The sequence below is a fragment of the Montipora foliosa genome, chromosome 10 (genome assembly GCF_036669935.1).
Source record: "Montipora foliosa isolate CH-2021 chromosome 10, ASM3666993v2, whole genome shotgun sequence".
Classification (NCBI taxonomy): domain Eukaryota; kingdom Metazoa; phylum Cnidaria; class Anthozoa; order Scleractinia; family Acroporidae; genus Montipora; species Montipora foliosa.
This window is the reverse complement of record NC_090878.1, coordinates 13,156,371-13,175,741: the sequence shown is the minus strand read 5'-3', so window position 1 is coordinate 13,175,741 and position 19,371 is coordinate 13,156,371. Positions and strand designations below refer to the sequence as shown.

At 39.2% G+C, this 19,371-nt stretch overlaps 2 protein-coding genes across 3 annotated transcripts; both read right to left on the bottom strand.

The window, feature by feature from the left end:
* Positions 1-137: 137 nt before the first annotated feature.
* On the bottom strand, positions 138-9,517 carry LOC137972447 (uncharacterized). Of its 2 annotated transcripts, none has more exons than XM_068819190.1 (3): positions 9,365-9,517; positions 4,181-4,483; positions 138-3,764 (listed from the first exon to the last, which is right to left on the bottom strand). In XM_068819190.1, the coding sequence occupies exons 1-3, from the start codon at positions 9,438-9,440 to the stop codon at positions 2,926-2,928; spliced, it is 1,218 nt and encodes a 405-aa protein (XP_068675291.1). In that variant the 5' UTR covers positions 9,441-9,517; the 3' UTR covers positions 138-2,925. The 2 variants fall into 2 exon arrangements, with proteins under 2 accessions (XP_068675291.1, XP_068675289.1); XM_068819188.1 differs by lacking the exon at positions 9,365-9,517 and adding an exon at positions 5,768-5,916.
* A 124-nt stretch (positions 9,518-9,641) lies between these two features.
* On the bottom strand, positions 9,642-19,191 carry LOC137972442 (spindle assembly abnormal protein 6 homolog). Its single transcript, XM_068819166.1, has 19 exons — positions 19,092-19,191; positions 18,957-19,014; positions 18,722-18,801; positions 18,444-18,548; positions 18,169-18,337; positions 17,779-17,856; positions 17,364-17,483; positions 17,185-17,253; positions 16,421-16,468; positions 15,862-15,936; positions 15,467-15,613; positions 14,366-14,503; positions 14,217-14,270; positions 14,056-14,109; positions 12,859-12,930; positions 12,287-12,368; positions 11,651-11,772; positions 11,498-11,572; positions 9,642-11,414 (listed from the first exon to the last, which is right to left on the bottom strand). The coding sequence occupies exons 1-19, from the start codon at positions 19,151-19,153 to the stop codon at positions 11,145-11,147; spliced, it is 1,878 nt and encodes a 625-aa protein (XP_068675267.1). The 5' UTR covers positions 19,154-19,191; the 3' UTR covers positions 9,642-11,144.
* Between the last annotated feature and the right edge of the window lie 180 nt (positions 19,192-19,371).

Below are 19,371 nucleotides of genomic sequence, written 5' to 3'. Positions count from 1 at the left end.
TGGTGACCATTTTTCGAGTTAATGGCGCATTTTATAGACCTTTTCCTTCGGTTTTAGTAATACTTTGCCTGAGAAAAATTCAGAAAGAGATGTTACAAATATTTTGCAAAGGGCTTTTCAAAGCAAAAAATGCCAGGTACTGTAAAAGAAATTTTATTGCTCGAAAAATAACAGAGAATTGAATTATTTTCTTTGATTTATTTTTCACCTGAGGTGATCTACGTAGTTGAGTCGTTCGATATAAAAGATGTAATATTCTTTACTGGAATTGAAGATGCAACAAAAAGTCTGTATTTCAGTAACCAACCGGCAGCAACTTTTAATTTTTTGAAGACGTATTTCACACATTTGTAGTATGAAAATCCGTCTATTTTACCGACTTCAGACCAAAATGGTTTAGACTGATCAGTCACCATTCGGAAACAAAATCAACGTGTAAACAAAAGCATATTTACGCAGCCCGTCCCCCAGTACAGACAAAACTTGGCGTCTCCGAGATATTTCATGTGGGAATCGAAATTGTAGCCATTTGGAGCTGAAGACTAAACCGAGGAAACTAGGTTTCTTTAACATCAGCTGGTGAATTCACCAGTCCTTTCTGCAGCAGTTGTACAGTCGCCACTCATATTTCTATAATCCAGTTATTTAAAAGTCAATAAAACATTATTCTACCTTGAATCTTTTTAATTAAATACCCTGTCCATACATTTAGGAACAAATCGACCCAATGCATTCTGGTATTCTCGCCATTTACTGAAAAAGTACAAATTACGTTAAATCACTTACTGCGCATTATCGTTTTGCCAAGTATTTATTTATTTATTTACGTGTTTAAAATTTTAGTGTAAGAATTTGCATAATAGGTTAGGTTGCTAGAAACCAACATGTGCTCTCCCAATCTCGTACCCAGTGTCCTCGGGCTTTTTGGTCAGCGGGTGAATGCTCACCCGCTGACCAAAATGCCCGAGGACACTGGGTACGAAATTGGTGCTCTCCTTATTAAAATTCATGATTGTTACAAGTATTATTTACAAGGTAAGTCTCTAAAGAAATTTATCGAGTTTACATGAAGAACACTTCCGATTAAAACAATTTAACTTCGAGAAAACTTCACTTTAACACCAGTTTCTTTTAGAAAAATGCCTTTTATTAATTTTATATCTCGGATATAGCGTTTTTGGCGTACTGGGGCCGGTTGCTCTAAGACTGGTTAGCGCTAACCGTTTGTTAAGAAGTATCAAAACCTATAGGTTTTCATAGCATTTAACGCTGGTTAGCGCTAACCATTCTTCGAGCAACCCGGGCCTGATTGGCTCATTAAGAACGGTGCCTACTAATTCAAAGGTATGTTTGCGCGGTTTACTGAATGTGAGCGAAAAGCAGATCTTCACAAGTGTTATTGAAATCCAAAAAGAAAATTGGGGGTAACCACACATTTTTCGAAGATAATTAATCAACAATATTTGTAAAGAGCTTTAAAATACAAAGCAATGTATGGCGTTCTTTTCCAAATTGAAGCTTAATTATCTCTGAAAAATGCGTGGTTACCTCCAATTTTGTTTTTGAATACCGAGATCAATTGCTAAGGTCTGCTTTCTCCGCATAGTTTTGAACAACGCAAAACTATCCCTGTATAAATAAGCACCAGCCATAGGAAATCCAAGTATCTCGAGATGCGCAGAATGTATGCGCAATAACAATAGTAGGCACCGTCCTTAAAGCCTGGTTTTCACTAGCGATGCAAGCACAAAGCGAAAGCATAAGAACGCTTATTTCACCGTGAAAACGAGGTTGAGACAAGCATGCGCACAAGTGCAAGGATCAAAATTTTTCCTTCTCCTTGTCCTTGCGTTTATTCTTGCAATCACTTGCATTGCGTGAAAACGAAACACAGCACAAGCACAAGCAAATGTAAGAATTTGAAAAAAATGGCCAATTCGATGCATATGTCGAAGTTCGTTTTCACTAGCAGAACCTACTTATGCTTGTGCTTGTACTATGCGTCGCTGGTAAAAAAAAAACCAGCCTTAAAATATAAGCTTTTAACACATACCGTATGTGGGATTGAGCATTGAGCGCTCTAAGTGTTGCAAAGCTGAAATGTTTGTAGCGGGAAGCGAAATTTCCAAGTATCCAAACGTTCAGAATTTATGAACATTTAATAAAGGAATTATTTCATTCGCGCTTGCTGAATACTATAGATTGATTACGGCACCGATACTTATGTCGTTGACTATTTATATATCTGGTATCTCACGCGCTTATGGAATACAATTGTTGATTATCTTCCTTACTGGCCCAAAGGAGACATCAACAGTGAATAGTTTGACCAGAGGATTACTCTCTTTTGTAGGCGATTAAGTGACAAAGCTGTTGTAAACTGAAGCAAAACAAAAGCAAACCCCATATCGCGTTTTAGCTTGTTTCGTGAGTAAAAACGATAAACTCATTTCCGGGCCGAGGGATGTGACTGGCTACTAGGATGGGCAAGATGGAAACAGCTTACTCGCTCGGCACCACCCGCTTTGGTCAGCCGCAAAAGTAATTTCTTTGACACTTCCGCTTTATTGGACAAGCTTGTCAGGCTGGACGTTCATCAATTTTTCCTTCTCGAACCTTCCTTCTGTGTATGTTATTTTCTGCAGTGTTGTCTTAATGGGTGTGGCATTTAATTGCGCATCAAGAACCCAAGAAATAACCAGATAAAGTCCATTTTATCACTGTGTTTTTTTGTCATTGACATCTATATATCTAATTATATCATTGTTTCCTTGATGACCTAAATGATCTTGAGGTCCTAAACTGGTGCCATACACGGATCATGGTCAACTAGACTTGTGCTCCACAATTAATGCAGTCTATTCAATAGCCCAGCGATAAGTTGTCTTACGATCCACACGATCGGAATAGTGACACTCCTCTTTATCAAAAGTACGTGTCCATATGAGGCGCATGCTCAGTTATATCCTCAGCTTCTTGAGATGCACCAATCGTATGTTCACCACTCGTGCTATCTTGTGTAACACGAGCTATAGAATCTGTATGGTAGGTCTTGTTGATGAAACCTTTGGCTTTTCCTCCCTTAGGTGCGTCAATTCCCACTGTCTCCTCGAACACAGACGCAAACACTTCACCATCACTGGAATCCATAGATTGGTTCGCGAAGGTTTTGTTGTAGAATGCATGCGGAGTTCTTGTCTTGCTTTCGCTAAGAATTGCATCTACCGAAGCACGAGGCACGAAACCATCACCTCCCTTATCAAAGGGGCCGCCGCTCTTAAAGGATTTCTGATAGAAGCTGCTTTTGTCCGCACCTGTATTCTTGGACTCATCTGAAGACTGCGATGCCGCTTCTGAGTCATCCATTTCTATTGAATGCCGCATGAACGATCTGTTCGAAAATTCCGATCTCTTCCTTTCCCTTTTGCTTTCACCAGTGATACCGTCCTCCTCCGGTGGACTGGTTGTACTATCGCCGTTCTTTCCCAAGTGCATCTCAATGGAAACAACTTCTTGTTTCTTTTCGTTATTGTTCAATGTTCCACTTCCGCGAAAACTGTTGTAAAGTAGATCACGGGACCTTTGGCGTTGCTCTGCGTGAGGATGATTCAGGGATGATGTGGACTTTCGTCGCCGCTGATGAGCCATCAGTATTTTAGGCTCCTTTCGTCTGACTACAAGATGGACCAACAGAAGGCAAGAAAGAACCGCAACAGCCAGGACAGGCATCAAAACTGATACGTTTATGCATCCAGCAACCGGACCTGCATAAAACAAGTGAAATATGAGCTACACTAGTTAGAAATTTACTCGTTGTTTCAAAAACTTAACTGTCAACTACTATAACTTGACCAATCACATGAAGATTCAAACAATGTATCCACAAATAGCACTCCTGATTGGAATGAGTATCGATTAATGAATTGGAAGCAATAAAAAGACAACGATCTAACAGTAACCAACTTTCAACTTTATTTATGGAGCTGTTAGTGACACACGGACGGATAAAGTAAACAAGTACTGTCTTCGGGAGTAAAGTGAAAGAGATGCATTTGGAGGGAGCAATGTCGGACGTGTTGACCATTTCAAAGACGTTCTCGAAGTTCTTAATCAACGGTTAACAATATGGGGTAACACTAGTCTCGGGCCACGAGCAGTGAAAGGAATATCGACGACTTACCACTGTTTGTCCATCCTTGAACCAATGTGATTTCGCATAGAGTTTTTGACACTCCATTGGTGACGTCACACTTGTAAATTCCAAAGTCTTCCTCTCCCTTTGGTGTTACAACGAGAACATTACCATGAATGCGTACTTCTGAAGATTGCTGCACGGATTTGTTATCTTTTGACCAGACAAACGTTAAGGACGTAGGAATCTGGGACGAGTTAACTTTGGTTACATAGCAACCGAGATTGACAGGATGTTGGATGACGGTGGTAATCTCTTGTCTCGTGAGATTCTTATCGAGTGCAAGATATTCTGAGAAATGAGAGAATAAATTTTGTCAAGAAATTTTTATTTTTGTTCGTGACAGAAGTTGCTTTTTCACAACGCGAGGAGCAACGTCCCGCTATTAATGGCAGAGCTGAAACCAATCAACTCTTGTCTACGAAACAAACTGATTCCGATTGGTTGGCTTCGAAATGCTTTATTACCTCTTTCAAAGGTTTAAACAGTAAATCAAATAATATGGCGTCAATTGAAGCAATAAAAAATAGAGAGCTTCGTTGTTAGAGGATATGACTAAGAAAATACTATTTTATATCAGTATTCCGTTGGTTTCGCTGCTGGTAGATATACAAATATTGCAATATGTAAACAATTTTATTACTGCTCGAGCATTCTAGCGGTAAAAAACTGGGGGTGGAACCTTAATTTCCAAATCGGTGGACTGTCAGCTGGAAGAGCTGTTTTCGTACCAAGATATTTTACAGTAAAATAAACATTACTGCCGTACCGATGGTCCAGATTGTAACACAAACTTTACTTTTTTGACCGGTGAGTCCCTACCACTTGCGCACCTAATTTTTCCGCGCATTTTCCGATTTTGCCGCGATCTATATTCGTTTTTTTTTCTTCTAAAAGGAGTGCAATACGATTAAGCTTTCGATATTCTCCACATTTAAACGTCAATGAACGAAAATGGCCTTTTTTTTTCCAGACAGTCTACAAAATTTCTGAAAACCCTGCTACAACGAAAACGCCATACTTAAACGGGAAATTCCAATGGACGGTAACAGTTCTCTAGTGATCTTAGATCATGATACTTTAACGAAATTAAACTGAAGATAGATTAAATCATTTTAGATTAGTACTAGATATATTTCAGTTGTATCCGTCGTGGAGGAACTGCAATGCTGACAGAGTTGAAATGATATTTTCAATTGTGTTTCCGAATTGCTGAGGTAGTAATTTTCTGTTCGTAGTGTAGTAGCAACTTTCGCAATATTTCTCAGTCGTTAAACATGCATATTTTCAATACTCCACGCTAAACAGCCGGGTAGTGTTGTTTAACGGAAGTGTCCTCATAGATTCTTGATCACTTTCAAGTTTACCAGTCATTGACTTGTCCCCCAGTTCTTTCAGTGTGAGAGAACAAATTATTATTCGTTAAGAATTCATTCCTTTGCGTTTTTCAATTCGATCTGCAACTTATACTAGATATTTACACCGTGCTCAATATAGCAAATTGTTCTTGTCCATCGGACCGTTTTAAATATATATATATTTGTCATCTGAATCCAGACTTGTGTATCAACTTACCATTTCCAACGACAAAGTGAAAAATCAAGAAAATTACTTGAAAAGAACACGTGTTAAAAACGTTTAATCTGGATGCCGCCATGACGATGTTACCCTCTTGTTCGAGACGATGAGTGCAGAAGTTATGTCCCGATATTCATAAGTGCATGGTATGTGACTCCCACTGGAGTCAGCGTGACTCGAATAGCTAAATTTACAAAACCTAGCTTTTTACATTTATCATTAATACTGATCATGATGGTTACTGCAATCTTTTGTGGAATAATGTAAACTCCGTATCCGTTTTTAGTCGCAATGCAATTAATTTATTTGAAACTAGGTTAACCTCAATATAATAATAGACGTTTTCCATCAAAGATGTTAGGTTTCCGCAATTTTAGATTACACGAAAGTTTGAAGTCCAAAGTCTTTCCAAAATAGAAAACCTATAAACTATATTCCACTTTTTTTAAACTGACGATTTAATATAAGATAAACTAGAATTGAAAACCATATCATTGACGTTCTCTAAACGTCATAAGTGGTCTCCTGTTATCAGAAGATGAGGTTGCAATTTCATGAAATGCTATTTCTTTTTTTAGTTCTATTGTAACTGGAAGATTCCACGTAAATCTTGCAAGATCATTAATTAGTAAAATAATCACTTCAAAAAGTCAAAAGCTTATAATCACGAGCAAACCACTGAGCTTTATGCGCCGATCAAATCGAAACTTCAACATACCCCCCTCCCCCTCCCGGGCAAACCCCGGGCATTTGGCTATCTTTTGTGCCCGGGGAGTGGGGAATTTAACCTTTGCCTGCGTGGGGTGGGGAAAATTGAACCAGAAGAGTCAGGATTCAAATGATTTTTTTTCGGGCGCCGAAGTAGCTAACAGCCATAAAACAAGTGTTTGGACGAGATGGAAGAGTTTAAGGACGTTGGCGCGAAAATTTTCAAACATTGATTTTTTTCTGCATATTTTACCATTGAAAGATGACGAGTTAGTGATGTCAGAAATGTAAAAATAATGGGGGGTCACCGACTTCGTTTTGGAGAGAACTTGCGAGGAAGAACACCCTAAATCTGAAAAAAACCGGCTTCTTTAGCGAATAAGGCCACAGTGTAAGCCCAAAAATATTACAATTACATCTTTGAAATGAAATGTTCTCTACCAAACTATGTTTAAGTGGACCCATCAAGTGAATTTAGTTAACTGTTGAGATTCCTTAAAGAACAAGTTCGCATTTAGCGACCATAGTTTCATGCGCCTTGCAGCCGCAAGATGGCAGGATTTCATGTCCCGAGGACGGAAATCTTGAAATTTTAACTTTCCACATTGATTTTTTGTTCATTTTTGGATAGCGTGGAGATAATTGTAAATAAAATCTGTTTCTGAAAAGAAAAGTAAGGGTCACCAAACATCCAAGATCGTTAAATCCAAGCAAAGCTATAGCAAGAGCCATCTGCCCTATCATTGATCATTTTAGTACTTGGCGCGCGCGCTCGATGCATGACGTGGCATGTGAATTTGCGTGCGCTGTAAGGATGCGCAGTAGCAATGGTCGCGAACGTCCTTAAAGGAAGAGATATATATAGCAATTGTGAACGATTGGCCTACATAAAAGGTCTTCAAATGATGGGGACAGACAGACAAATCCGACGACAGGGTACGGCATTTGAACATTATTTTGGCCCGAGGGGATGGGAATTTGAACGATCCAATCTTCAAAAGTTCAAATGCCCGTGGTTTGCCCGGGAAGGGGGGGGGGGGGGGGGGGGTTGAAGTTTCGAGTTGATCGGTGCATTAATAATTGAGAGACTCGAAATCCTGTCAAATCAAATCAAACTAAAAGACTGATAGGAGATCGGAAATTAGACTGAAGAGAAAGTAAAACTGACATACTCAGCGGAAAAACCTCTGAATAGAGGACCATCAAATCCAACCGACATTTGACACTGAGCTCGGGAGTCCAACCCGATGACTGAGGGACTGAGGGATTCTGGGTAAATCCGAGTGCTCCTTTGCAGGAAACAGTGAACCTTCACTACAACTGCGTCACTGCACTCTTCAGATAATTTCAGTCCAAACAGTAACGCGGAATAATTGTCACGTGACCAAGATCCCATAAGTGTCCTGTAGCTCAGAGACACTCTAGGAGCACTTGGATTTTTTCTAGTATCCACGCCGGTCACCATAGATATAAACTGAAATATTACATTTCTTCATTCAGTTACCGGGATTAAAATTTTGCCATCTTCCTCACTACAATCACGTTGATGATTTAGCTTTTTGGAAAAACATCCAAAGAGGTATCATCGATACAAAAGCTGCTAACATTTCCATGGTGCTGTTTAGTGTAAATGGCTGCGACTACTTTTAAGCCTGTGTTCGCTGCCTAAGTTACACAATCAGTCATCATCCGGCATTGTTATACATATACACAGTCTATAAGACACAGGAGACTTTTACCTCGTCTCCTGGAACCCACTCAATCTGTTCCATTGTTAAGGCAGCAGCCAAGCTAAGCTTGCACTTCAACCTCTTTCGTAAAGTCAAAGTGCAAAGTATTTGTGTTAGCAATGAGATGACTTACTTTCTTTAGGAATGAAAACTCCTCTTCGCGCTTACGAAATTGATATGGGAAAAATTAAGAAACACGCGCCCTGTCCGTTGTATTACCCTTCAGAGGGGTTGGCTAATGCAGGCCTTGTAAACTTAAACAACGTCGTGGGGATGATTGCTTTTATTTTGAGCGCTGAATTTGTCCTGGAGATCCCATCCTCTCCTTAATTCAAAGCCGAATATTTAAGTCCTCAGCTGATCGAACTAAAGAGGTTACACTTCGTGAACCAATACTGAACACTTTTGTTACTGTTATAGAGCCAATATGCTATTGTCTAGATTATAATACTATGGACCTGTACAGCTTAAGGCTTCAGGTGCCAATAGAGAACCGATTTATATCATGGGGTTCACTTTGAGAATACCGGCATTCCAGTCCTCCGGTTAAGCGGCCTGTGCCGTCAATGAACATTCAGAAGGGTTCAGTTGACATGCATTGTGCACGTGATCTAATAATTGGTATTGAACAACCGAGAAAAAGACTTGTAAATTGTATTGGTGTCATAATGACGTCAATCGAGGTGCTTTCAATAGGAGATTTAAAAACGAAGCCATTTGTATTAATTAAAACTGAACGCTATTAATGACAAAAGTAGCTTTGAAAGAGATCACAATGAAAATCTGTAGTTTCGGGGGTATATTTTCATTTTGTAAAAAGAGCGAGAGAAGGGAAGTAATTCCAGAGTACTGTGGTTGTGACCAATACTGTCACTAGTGACACGTTTATCGTTGGCTCGGTAATCGGTTCAGAAATGTCGAAAAAACTCAGAATTCGAAAGAAGGCTATTGCTTCACAATACTGAATTATAGATTTTTACGTTTTTACAATTGTTCTCCGACTTTTGCTAGATTATATTTCCAAACATATTAAATTATATTATCGTGCATAATAGTACATTTTGCTCTTGGGTGACCTTTTCATAGCCGGCCTACAACTAAAAACTGTTCCTCTTTAAAAGAAAAATTCAAGTATAGTAGGGAACTTTGCACTTACCAGATGTGAAAACAATCCCAGCGCCGTAAACAATCACCAACACTGCATGAAAAACAAACGTGTTACAGACAACCATGTTTCACTGTCAGCCTGACTGCCAAGCTTAATACGAAACACAGCAAAACTAATTACAGTAGAAATACAGATATCAAGTGTTATTGAATACCAACACACTTGCATTCTGAGCGGTTTCATTGGTTGATGAAGTAGTGGCGGATATGTCACACAGTAGCTACCATACAGATAATCACTTGGATTTTGAGAGGTGAGTATTAATCTTTGTATTTACATCTGATCAGTGCAAAATTAATTACAGGTGTCAAAAATTCACGCCCCCGTTGATCAATTTTGACCATGATTTCTTTCTCACCATATAAATGTGAATGAAGGAACGAACAAATGTAACGTTGAGTTCGAGCTTTTTTAAAATAATCTATGCCATTTTGACCTGTTTCAAATAACCAATTTTTAGACAGTCCAGGCCCGTAGCAGTGGGAGGGGCCTGGGTTCCCCCAGAAATGATCGGGTTTTTTGGGAGGGGGTTGTTTTTCTACTTCAAAACCTAAGCCCAGCTTATCGGGAGGTACAAAGGTTACCCTAACAGCCAAGACTAAATTGTCCATCGTTTTAAATTCCTATTCACTACTTGCACAAATCCCATAATACACCTCTTTTACCCCCGAAAATAATATAAGTGTATTATGGGATTGCGCAAGTAGTGAATTACTATTAAGTGAAGTTTGCACCCTGGGAAGGTTGTTACTCGTTGATGCCTGCAACAAATGGTGTCACCGAAAGATCATCTTCTGCTTGGAAGCCAGTGAAAACTTACGATCAACAAGCGGAGATGCCAAGACTTGACCAGCAGTGCAGCAGGTCTCGTAGCCTGCTATTGTTTAGTAATTGTTTAGTCTTCTGTTTTTGGCTTGGGTTGCGAGTGTTACGAGAGCTGCCATATCACCCTTAATTATTACCTTGGTACACTCAGGCTCAAATTTTTAGAGATAGCTGATTATACCAAAGGCGAAATATGACTTTTTCAGAAATTAATCAGGAAACGATGGGGTCCATGAATGCATTGCCGATTTGGCCTCACAATTATTTGTAAGTTTTAGACGGCTCATATTTTGCTGATTATCAAACCTTCAGTGAAAGTTAAAATTGTAGAGGAAGCTTTGAACCTTTTGAATTCATCTCAATGTAAAGAAAGGCGCTTTCTAGAAGCAAATTTGTAATTTGACGACAAAAAGTGTGACAATGTTCAGATTCCCTATAAAGTCAAAATGAAAATATGCGCATCTTCTGATATTGTGATGTTAAAAGCACAAATATTTCTTATACATTTGCTGCGACAATTTCATGCAGAACACCATTTGAGCTGGACCTGACTTAACTAGCATCTCGTGGTTATTTGTCTGCTGATGCACTAAAATGTTGGTATTAACGAAGAGATTCAAATGCTGTAACGTTTTAACCGATAGTCGTCTGTCAGTGGGAATCTAACTAAGGAAGAGTACTTGAAATCTCTCTAAGATGGAAAATGCGATAAACCGCGTACCTAACATTCTTTGGATATAGTGGGGTTGAAAACTAAATGATAAGCATGGAAAAACGCGAGAGACTTGCATGGTTTTAGCACTTCACCAAAAAATCATTATTTATTGATCAGCACTGCCGTTCAGTTGTGAAAACGACACTTCTTTTTCTGTATTGACACAAAAGTGCGATAATGAGGAGTACATGAACTGGCCATGTGTCAGTCACGTGGAAGGCAATTAGTTCATGGTTTAGGGAAATACGCTGACATCAGGGGTGGCTCTGGTCTAGGCTTCTGAGAGTTCGCTCCACCACCCGTCGGATGAAAGTACTTGGCGTCTAGAATCGGCTCCTTGCTGTTAGCGACATCACTGCTTCCGGTGCCTAGGGTGAGAGGACGGCTTAGTGGGGTTACACCCCCATTTGACAGGGCTCCAGAGGGAAGATTAGGTGTCGACTGGCCTATCGGATGAGGCAGCATCGCTGGACGGGGTCCTGGCTTTCTGTAAACGACCTGCCATGTGAAAGTTAAGAAGTTCAGCTCATTATTTTCTGCTGATTTCAGTGCTATAATTTTAAAATGAATATCAGTCTAACCTTTGCAGGTTCTGTGATGCGAGGCATGTCTGTCCTGCTCTCAGCTGAACAGGAGGCAATATTCGTATCTGGTACCTAATTGGACAAAACGACGGGTGAGAGAGGTCCAGGTACAATATCAGTGTTGTATTACAAAAGCAGATCATAGAGTACCTTGCTGTATGAGGCCAAAGGAGGCCCTCGGGCGAACTTTGTACTCGTATGCATTTCAAATGGTCCAAGATGTTGCTGTGACATCATCTGGTCATTCATTTGTTTGTTCAACCAGTTGATAACTACAAAAACAAAATTGTTATTAACCGTGTGTAGGTTGAAGCGATTGAAGTCTCCCGCTTTTCCAATCGTTCTCGATTGAAACACGGTAAGTCCTGGCAATAGTCTTTACCAGACCTCTCGGATGTCTCTGCGTCTGGAGACTGAACATGCTTTTTGAACCATTTGATGCCGTTTGGAATAAGGAGATCCACCATACATCAGAAATAGTTTGTTGAACACAGTCATGTTTGGTGTAAACAGGACGGACCCAATCCTTGTCTGTGATTGGACACCCGGTCGGGCACCACCCACGTCTATATGACCGTTTTCCACTAAAACTTTCTATTCTATTTTCAGTAAAATGTCGTTTGCTCAAGACATCTCCTTGTTGTACTTGTTCTTTCATGAGTTTACAAGTAAATAACTTGTCTGAGCAATTGTGTTAGGAATGTACGTACAACATCACACCAGGATCGTATTCTATTGGGAAACAATGTTTTAGGCTAGTGAGCCATACTGCATCACTTTCCTCACCATTTTCGTTTGTTTTTAACAACTGTTTGCTTTCCTCTAGCTTCGCCGTTGCTGTCTCGAGTGATTCACTCAGCTTCTTCACCTAAGATAGAACTGACTTATATCAGGCATCACATATCCACGGTTTTTCTTTTGGGGAGCAGGACTGGCGCAGTGGTGAGAGCACTCGCCTTCCACCAATGCGGCCCCGGACCGATTCCCGGATTCTACGACATATGTGGGTTGAGTTTGTTGGTTCTCTACTCTGCTCCGAGAGGTTTTTTCCCGGGTACTCCGGTTTACCCCTCGGTTTTCCCCCCTCCCGCGGCTTTCGGAGCAAGGGGTCCCCTGTTCGATCCTCGGTGACTTCACCGTCTGTTTCAACTTTCCTCTGATCCGTGTAGCTATAACTTTAAATACCGTGAAACTGAGCACTTACAGAGGGAGGATGGGGGGGGGGGGGGGGGGTGTAAAAGGCGCATCGTCGGCTTCCATTGATACCAGTTTCGTAACTGAAGGAACTACCGACGTTAAATAACTTTACTTTACTAACTGAAATAAAGCAATTACATTGTGAAACTGTTTTCAAGTACCTCTTCCTCCTTATTCCTCAAACTATTTTGCAAGGTTGTATTTTCATGCTGACACTTTTCGAGTGCTGTTTCCTAAACATGAGCAAATTAAAATAAGCGCCTCATTCGTTAAATGGTAAGCGATATTCTCATAGTTATAGTTACAGTTCATTGAAGCTTTCAAATTACAGCTCAAGAGCCGAATTGGATGAAACTTTACAAATGGATTCAAATTAGAAAAACTACTCTAAAATATGATCTATTGGAAATCTATTTACAAGCACTGTAAAAGAAACTATTCTTTAACCTGTCGGTTTTACAAGTAGGAATATGATATTTTCGAGAGCTTCTAAGATTGAAACTATATTTTATTAATTCAAGTAAAAGACTGTGTAGCTTATGTTGCGGATTGTTCCTAATTTTCTTGAACATTCTAACAGTTTGAGCCTGTCTCGGATCGAAGAGTTTCTCTAAACTGGCAAGTCCTAAGGCCTCACAGTAGGCCATGTTCGGGAAGATAATTCTCATAGCTCGTCTGATAGATAGCTTGGAAGCGAATTGTGGAAACCTGGAGAAGCGTATTTAATGACTGAGCGGATGCATGCCGTTACATGTACTCCGATACTATTTCGACGCAAAATACAAATCATAGATGTACTAGAAAACCAGTATTGGGGTTATCCATGAATTAACGACTTTGTCAGCGTAGCTAATTTTGCTTGCGTTGTTTTAACTAAGATATAAAAAAACCCAATCATTTTCTTTAAAATAAATTTTCCCAAAAATGACTGGCTGTCACCTTTTTTGAGAGAGAGCATAACGATTACAGAATGGCTTGAGCATGTTAGCATCTGCAGGGTGCAAACCATATCCTAATGAAAGACTAGTTGCTTAGCTGTGTGCGAAAGTACAACTGAAAAATCAGAGTCCCGCCAGGAAGAAGTCGATCCTATGACCTCTGAAACCCCGGTCGCCTTGTTCTACCCACTGAGATGCAAGAATTCCTGGCAAGCTACAATTGTAGGTTGTTTATCTAAGTTCTGAATGGAAAATGGGTCCCGCTGATCTGCAGGCTCAACAAAGTCACGTCCATAAAAATTTCCAAGTTTAGTAGTCCTTTCGCCCGTAGCATAGCAACTAGCCTATGATCTTTCCCACGGGTGCATTCCACCTTTATACATCTATCGTTGCATATCCTAATGATCACAAATAAATTACCTTTTCAGATAATAATTTTTCCTGTTTGGTAGTCACCACGTTTTTCAGTTTCAGCTGTAATAAAGTATATCGGTACCTCAATGCCAAAATCCAATGTTATTTAATTGCAAAACAGAATTCTCTGTAGAAAAACTGATGACAAAAAGTAATAATCCTCTAACCTTTGACTTATAATTTCGCAATTCTGACTGTAATCTCTGAATAATTTCATTGCCCTGAAAAAGAAGAATACTTTTAAGACAATAACGAAACAAAAGGGTGCAAATAACGAACGTACTTCAATTGTCTGATTTATCGTGTTCGGGGCTACCTTGATCACTTCAGCTGAAACAGATTTAATTGTAGCTTCAAGCTTGCAGATCTGATCTTCTCTTTCTTCAAGAAGTTTGTCCAGTTTCCTTCGCTGTTCATTTGTGTTCTCTATCAGCTCATTGGTCCTAGCGATGACCTAGCAGAGATATTAACAATGAAAGTTTATCAACATTTACATTGGATGATAAAGGTTTCTCAGGATGTTAAGATTTAAGGAATGCCTTATATGCATCAAGACTTACACAAAAGCAAGTGGTCACCAAACACAAGTATCCTGGCTCTACGGCCGAAAGCACGCGCGCGGACCACCATGGGGAACAAAATATGGTACCCATCTGGGGCCCGTTTCTCGAAAGTCCCGAAACTTTACGGGCCATTTTCGGGTGTCACAATTCCCTTTGTATCTCAAGAACGGAGATGATTAAGTCGTCAAACTTCACAGTTATTTTTCTTTTTGTTACCTTGAAATCGTGTTAAAAGATCGGCTAGCTAGTTTACAGTGTACATCTTTGATATCGGAAATCCATGTTATGGTCAACTGACACCTGTCAAAGCAAAGTATCCGCTGACCAGAATCACATTACCATATCGCAGGCTCAAGTTTAGAGCTCATGGAGGTCACCAGGTACTGATTTTTGATTGGATCACAGGCTAAAGCCAGATTAACTTTTTGAAAGAATAAATAACCCGGGAGCTCCGCTTTTAGGGTTGGCTAAAGCTTTTTAATTTTATATTTTTCTGGCGTCAAGTGGTGTCCTTAGATTTGGCAAATATTTTCGTGACTAAATAGAGAATGAAGTCTGCAATGAACTGACGATGACATACTATTGCATTGCACATTGCACTACTGGCTATTTCATGAAACCAACCAGGAGCTGCATGACTGGTCAATTGTCAGTTTGTATATGATACATTGTATATGATCATGTATTTAAAATGAAACATCACAGTTGACCAATCTGAAATGCACATACACTGTACATAGCAATTACAGATGAGTGTTGGAATAATACTACCACTCAAGAGTATTCTGTAAAGCTGGAAACAAGGACCATCACTACAAAACCAGCAAGTAAATTATTGTTTTCTCTATAACAACCTGCTCTTTGTCCCTCAGCTCCTGCTCCATAACTGCCACCTTGGTGTGAAGTTGATTCAATGTTTTACTGTGCTCATGTCTCTCAGAGTCAAGAGATCCATTCTCACGCCGAAGTTTATGCAACTCTTGCTTGGCATATTTACAATCCTGGCAACAATGAAATAAGATTATAAACAAGCAAGGTCCGGACCCAAATAATAACAAAATACATTTGAAGATGTTTACATATTCTGTGATTAAAAAGATCTGGGTAAAACTCTCTTTAAATCCATGTTTTGATTGCCCATTAATACAAAAATTAGAATTCAGTGGTCTTGGTTGCAATGAAGATCATTTTCGGCCAATCTATAGCAACCTTTGTGTGCCATTTAATGGAAATGAACCTGGAACTTCACCTCTTCAAGAACTGCCAGTTTTGACCTCAAGTCTGTTATACAGGAATCTGCTTGATATTTCTTTTGAGTGAGGTCCTGTCAAAAAATAGTTAAGATCGAAAAATCTTTACAATGCAAGGATCTACGCCCCCCAGATAATCTTTACTACCTGTACACCCACAGCACATTTAACAGGGGCAAAGATGGGATCAATAACAGGAGGCAGAAGCCGTCTTTCCTCTTAAGAAGCTTGTGATAAATCCGGTCTTTTTTTCACATTCGCCTCTTCTTGTTGTTGGTTTTAACCAGGGACCCATCTGTTATCTGCAACACTGTATTGTAATGGCTGATTGCCAAAAATTTAAGGAAATAGAGCACACAAAGTCACAGCAGGTATAGTAGAGTTACTAAATATGGATAGACCATAGGAGCCAATGTCTTAAAGAAATCCTCCACTAATGGAAATCACATGTTGCATATAGATATTGCTTTTCGGCAGTTAAAAGCATGGTGGCTGATCATCTTGGTAAATGAGATCTACACAAAAACTCCATCAGTAGTAATTGTTTAAATCATTTACCCTGTTGGTATTTTCCGAAACCTTTATTCTTTCCTCAAGTTTCATGACCTGGTGAAAGAAAATTAAGGAAATTGATTTTCTTTTGTGCTTGAGTGTAAATTTTAAATCAAGTTCATCACACTTAACCACCATTGATCTGAATTAAGCTATGATATTCTTGTGATGGGGGGAGGAAAAATCAAAAAATTGAAGCACACAGAGACAATTCTCAATCGGTGTTTATTACCTGCTGTAGCAACATGTAGCATTAGTATCTCTAGCTCTTATCTTTACTCTTAACTAAATCCTATTCAAATCTCTACTCTTTTCTGTATCCACATTGTTAGCCATGTGTGGCCCACAGGAGCTTGACTCTGGACAGCACTTAAGGTGGTAGCCAAATCATTTGTAACTAGCCACACCAAGAAACAAAAGTACCCTCCACAAGACCAACACAAGCTGACAACCAGACACGACCACCAGGATTGACCACACACAAATATACCTAAATCACAAATACTCATCAAGGCATGACTAAACAAAAACCAAACTTAGACTAAACTAAAACTAATCACGACTATAGAAACTCAAGATCAACCTTGACTGAATAACGATCACATTGTTATAACATTGTAGTGACCATTATTGACTAACTTCATACAGTAGCAATAATTATCTAATATATGAATTACACTACATATATTAAGTGGATTTACTATTGGAACCTCCTTAAGATAAAACTAAAGAAACAATAGGGTGAAAGACTGATAAGCCTGCTTCAGTACCTGTGACTGATGATTTCTTTCCATCTCTCGCTTTTCCGTTTCAAACCTTTGTTGACTAGCAGTTGCTAACTTTTAAAGTATTAAATGTAAAAATATTAAATATTATAATGCAGAACATGACTGGTTTGTGATAAGAGTGAAAAAATTTCAAGCAAAATGGACATAATAAAAAATGATACCTGCAGTGCTTTCTCCTTCTCAGCTGTAAGTTCTTGTGCATGTTTGTTTTCTAGCTGGTTTGACTTTGCAGAACAATCAGATTGTAATGAATTTAATTCCCTTGTTTTTATCGCAAGAACCTTAAAAGTAACAACAATCATATGACTCTGAAGATGACTTCCATTCAGGTTGCCGAAACATTAGACAATGTCATCCTAAACAGTCCTTCCCAGGACGACACTGACACCTGGACGATCATACTTCATTTGACTATGAAATGACTATAAAAGGTTATACATGTATTGCAGATTCAATGGACAAGGTTGTGCCATTGATCTGGCCAATACTTTATACGTTTTATGAATAAAACAATGTTATTCTAAGACACAAATGTAGTAGCACTAGGAAGACTGTCCTTTCCACTTTCAGCAGTACCTCTTGACAGCCACTAAGCTTTTGATGAAGGTCGTCTTCTGTACTAGTCAGGCGTCTTTCTAATAACTGATTTTCATCCTTCAAAATAAAATAAAATAAAACATCACAAAGATGTTGGTGACAAACTAGGTTACTATTGGATCCTTAACTCTAAATAATATTTGTCTATTCTTCCTTTCTTTACCTTTCTCACTTTGGATTCAGTTCCTTGTCATTACATTATCTATTCAATAGAGTTAGCGTAATTTCCAGCCAATTACCCATGGGTAATCTGTTAATTTTGCATTGAAAAAGGACCACTGCGGGTAACGACACTATTGTTTGTTCCTGAAGTCAAACAAACAAATAAAATTATCCATGATGTTACATCCAAATTGTTGATCACCATACCTGTAATTTTTTGAGGCAGTTTGCCAAATATTTTTTGACTTCAGCATCTGACCCAGGAAGGAACTTTAATGACAGATGTGTCAGGTGCTTGAATGGGTTTGTTTCTACAACATGTAGAGTGGCAACACCTTGTTCCAAGCTACTTCCAACAACAAACTGTAACAGAAACCTGTGTACAGATAAAAGAAACTGGGCAGCAGGCGGTCCTATCCCTGAAGGAGGGGTTTAGTTATGGTCTGGAATACATACAATTAAATGTGAGAGTGTAAACTTACTTGGGGTTTTCCCGTTGTTCTTCATTGAGGCAAAGTTCTAAGAGATCAACAAACTTCTGAGGAAAGGCACAAAACTCAACCAGCAATCCCTGCTGACTTTTCAATCTACATGCATGGAAGTAAATACGAACTGTAGATCAATAATATAACATAAGTTCATTTCTGTTTTCAAAGTACAATAAAGATTATTGAATTTATGCTTAAGTGACTTAACTCGCAAATTAAAGCGATTAGCAATCGGTTGCGTTGCAAGCATAAAATACAAAATATAGACTTACGAATGGAAATCACTTTCGCCGAGTATCAAATTGTATAGGAAGAAGAGGTCTTCTTCATCTGTAATTCGAACGACCAACTCCTACAAAAAATGAAAGATAAATATTAAACTTAAACAGTACGGTGATTGAAACGGAGCATCATGCATGCTAAACTAAAGAAAAAGCTACCTTTTACAATGCACGCTAGTCAAGCAAGCATATATATTAGCTATACATTTCACTGACTTTCACGTACCTTCGTCGATGGCGAAGAGCTTGAGCGAAAAGCAACATTGATACGAACTGTGGACTGTCTGTAATAAAAAATACTTCTCTTAAGAGCTAGCTACTTATTTAATAATGAGTTCCAATAACGTTTCGTGAAAAATACCTAGTTTCTCGGCTTGCCGATTTCAAGTTGATAGCTAAAACCTTATTGAAATATTCCTCCATGTTGAAAACTTGTTCAGAATTGAAATTTGCGCCTGTTCCCAGGTCCCGGAATAGCTTTATTTCCCGAATTCTCGTTCCCACATCCTATCGTTTCCTTATGCCGGCAAGGCCTAAGCACGAAAATGGTATGAAATCCCCAGAGTTATGGCTGTCTCTCCAGCAGAAGTGGACGGCTTGGCGGTGATGTCTCTAAAAAGGCTTGTGGTGTATGAGGCCAC

What these genes read in the sequence shown, in the direction of transcription:
- LOC137972447 (XM_068819188.1), bottom strand. Translation starts at nt 5,849, where the DNA reads ATGGCGGCATCCAGATTAAACGTTTTTAACACGTGTTCTTTTCAAGTA. An exon ending in TCACTTTGTCGTTGGAAATG is followed by an intron (nt 4,484 to 5,767) that starts GTAAGTTGATAC and finishes CTCATTTCTCAG; the next exon opens with AATATCTTGCACTCGATAAG. An exon ending in TCAAGGATGGACAAACAGTG is followed by an intron (nt 3,765 to 4,180) that starts GTAAGTCGTCGA and finishes TGTTTTATGCAG; the next exon opens with GTCCGGTTGCTGGATGCATA.
- LOC137972442 (XM_068819166.1), bottom strand. Translation starts at nt 19,153, where the DNA reads ATGGAGGAATATTTCAATAAGGTTTTAGCTATCAACTTGAAATCGGCA. An exon ending in TCGGCAAGCCGAGAAACTAG is followed by an intron (nt 19,015 to 19,091) that starts GTATTTTTCACG and finishes TTTTTATTACAG; the next exon opens with ACAGTCCACAGTTCGTATCA. An exon ending in CTTTGGCCTCATACAGCAAG is followed by an intron (nt 11,573 to 11,650) that starts GTACTCTATGAT and finishes TTGTCCAATTAG; the next exon opens with GTACCAGATACGAATATTGC.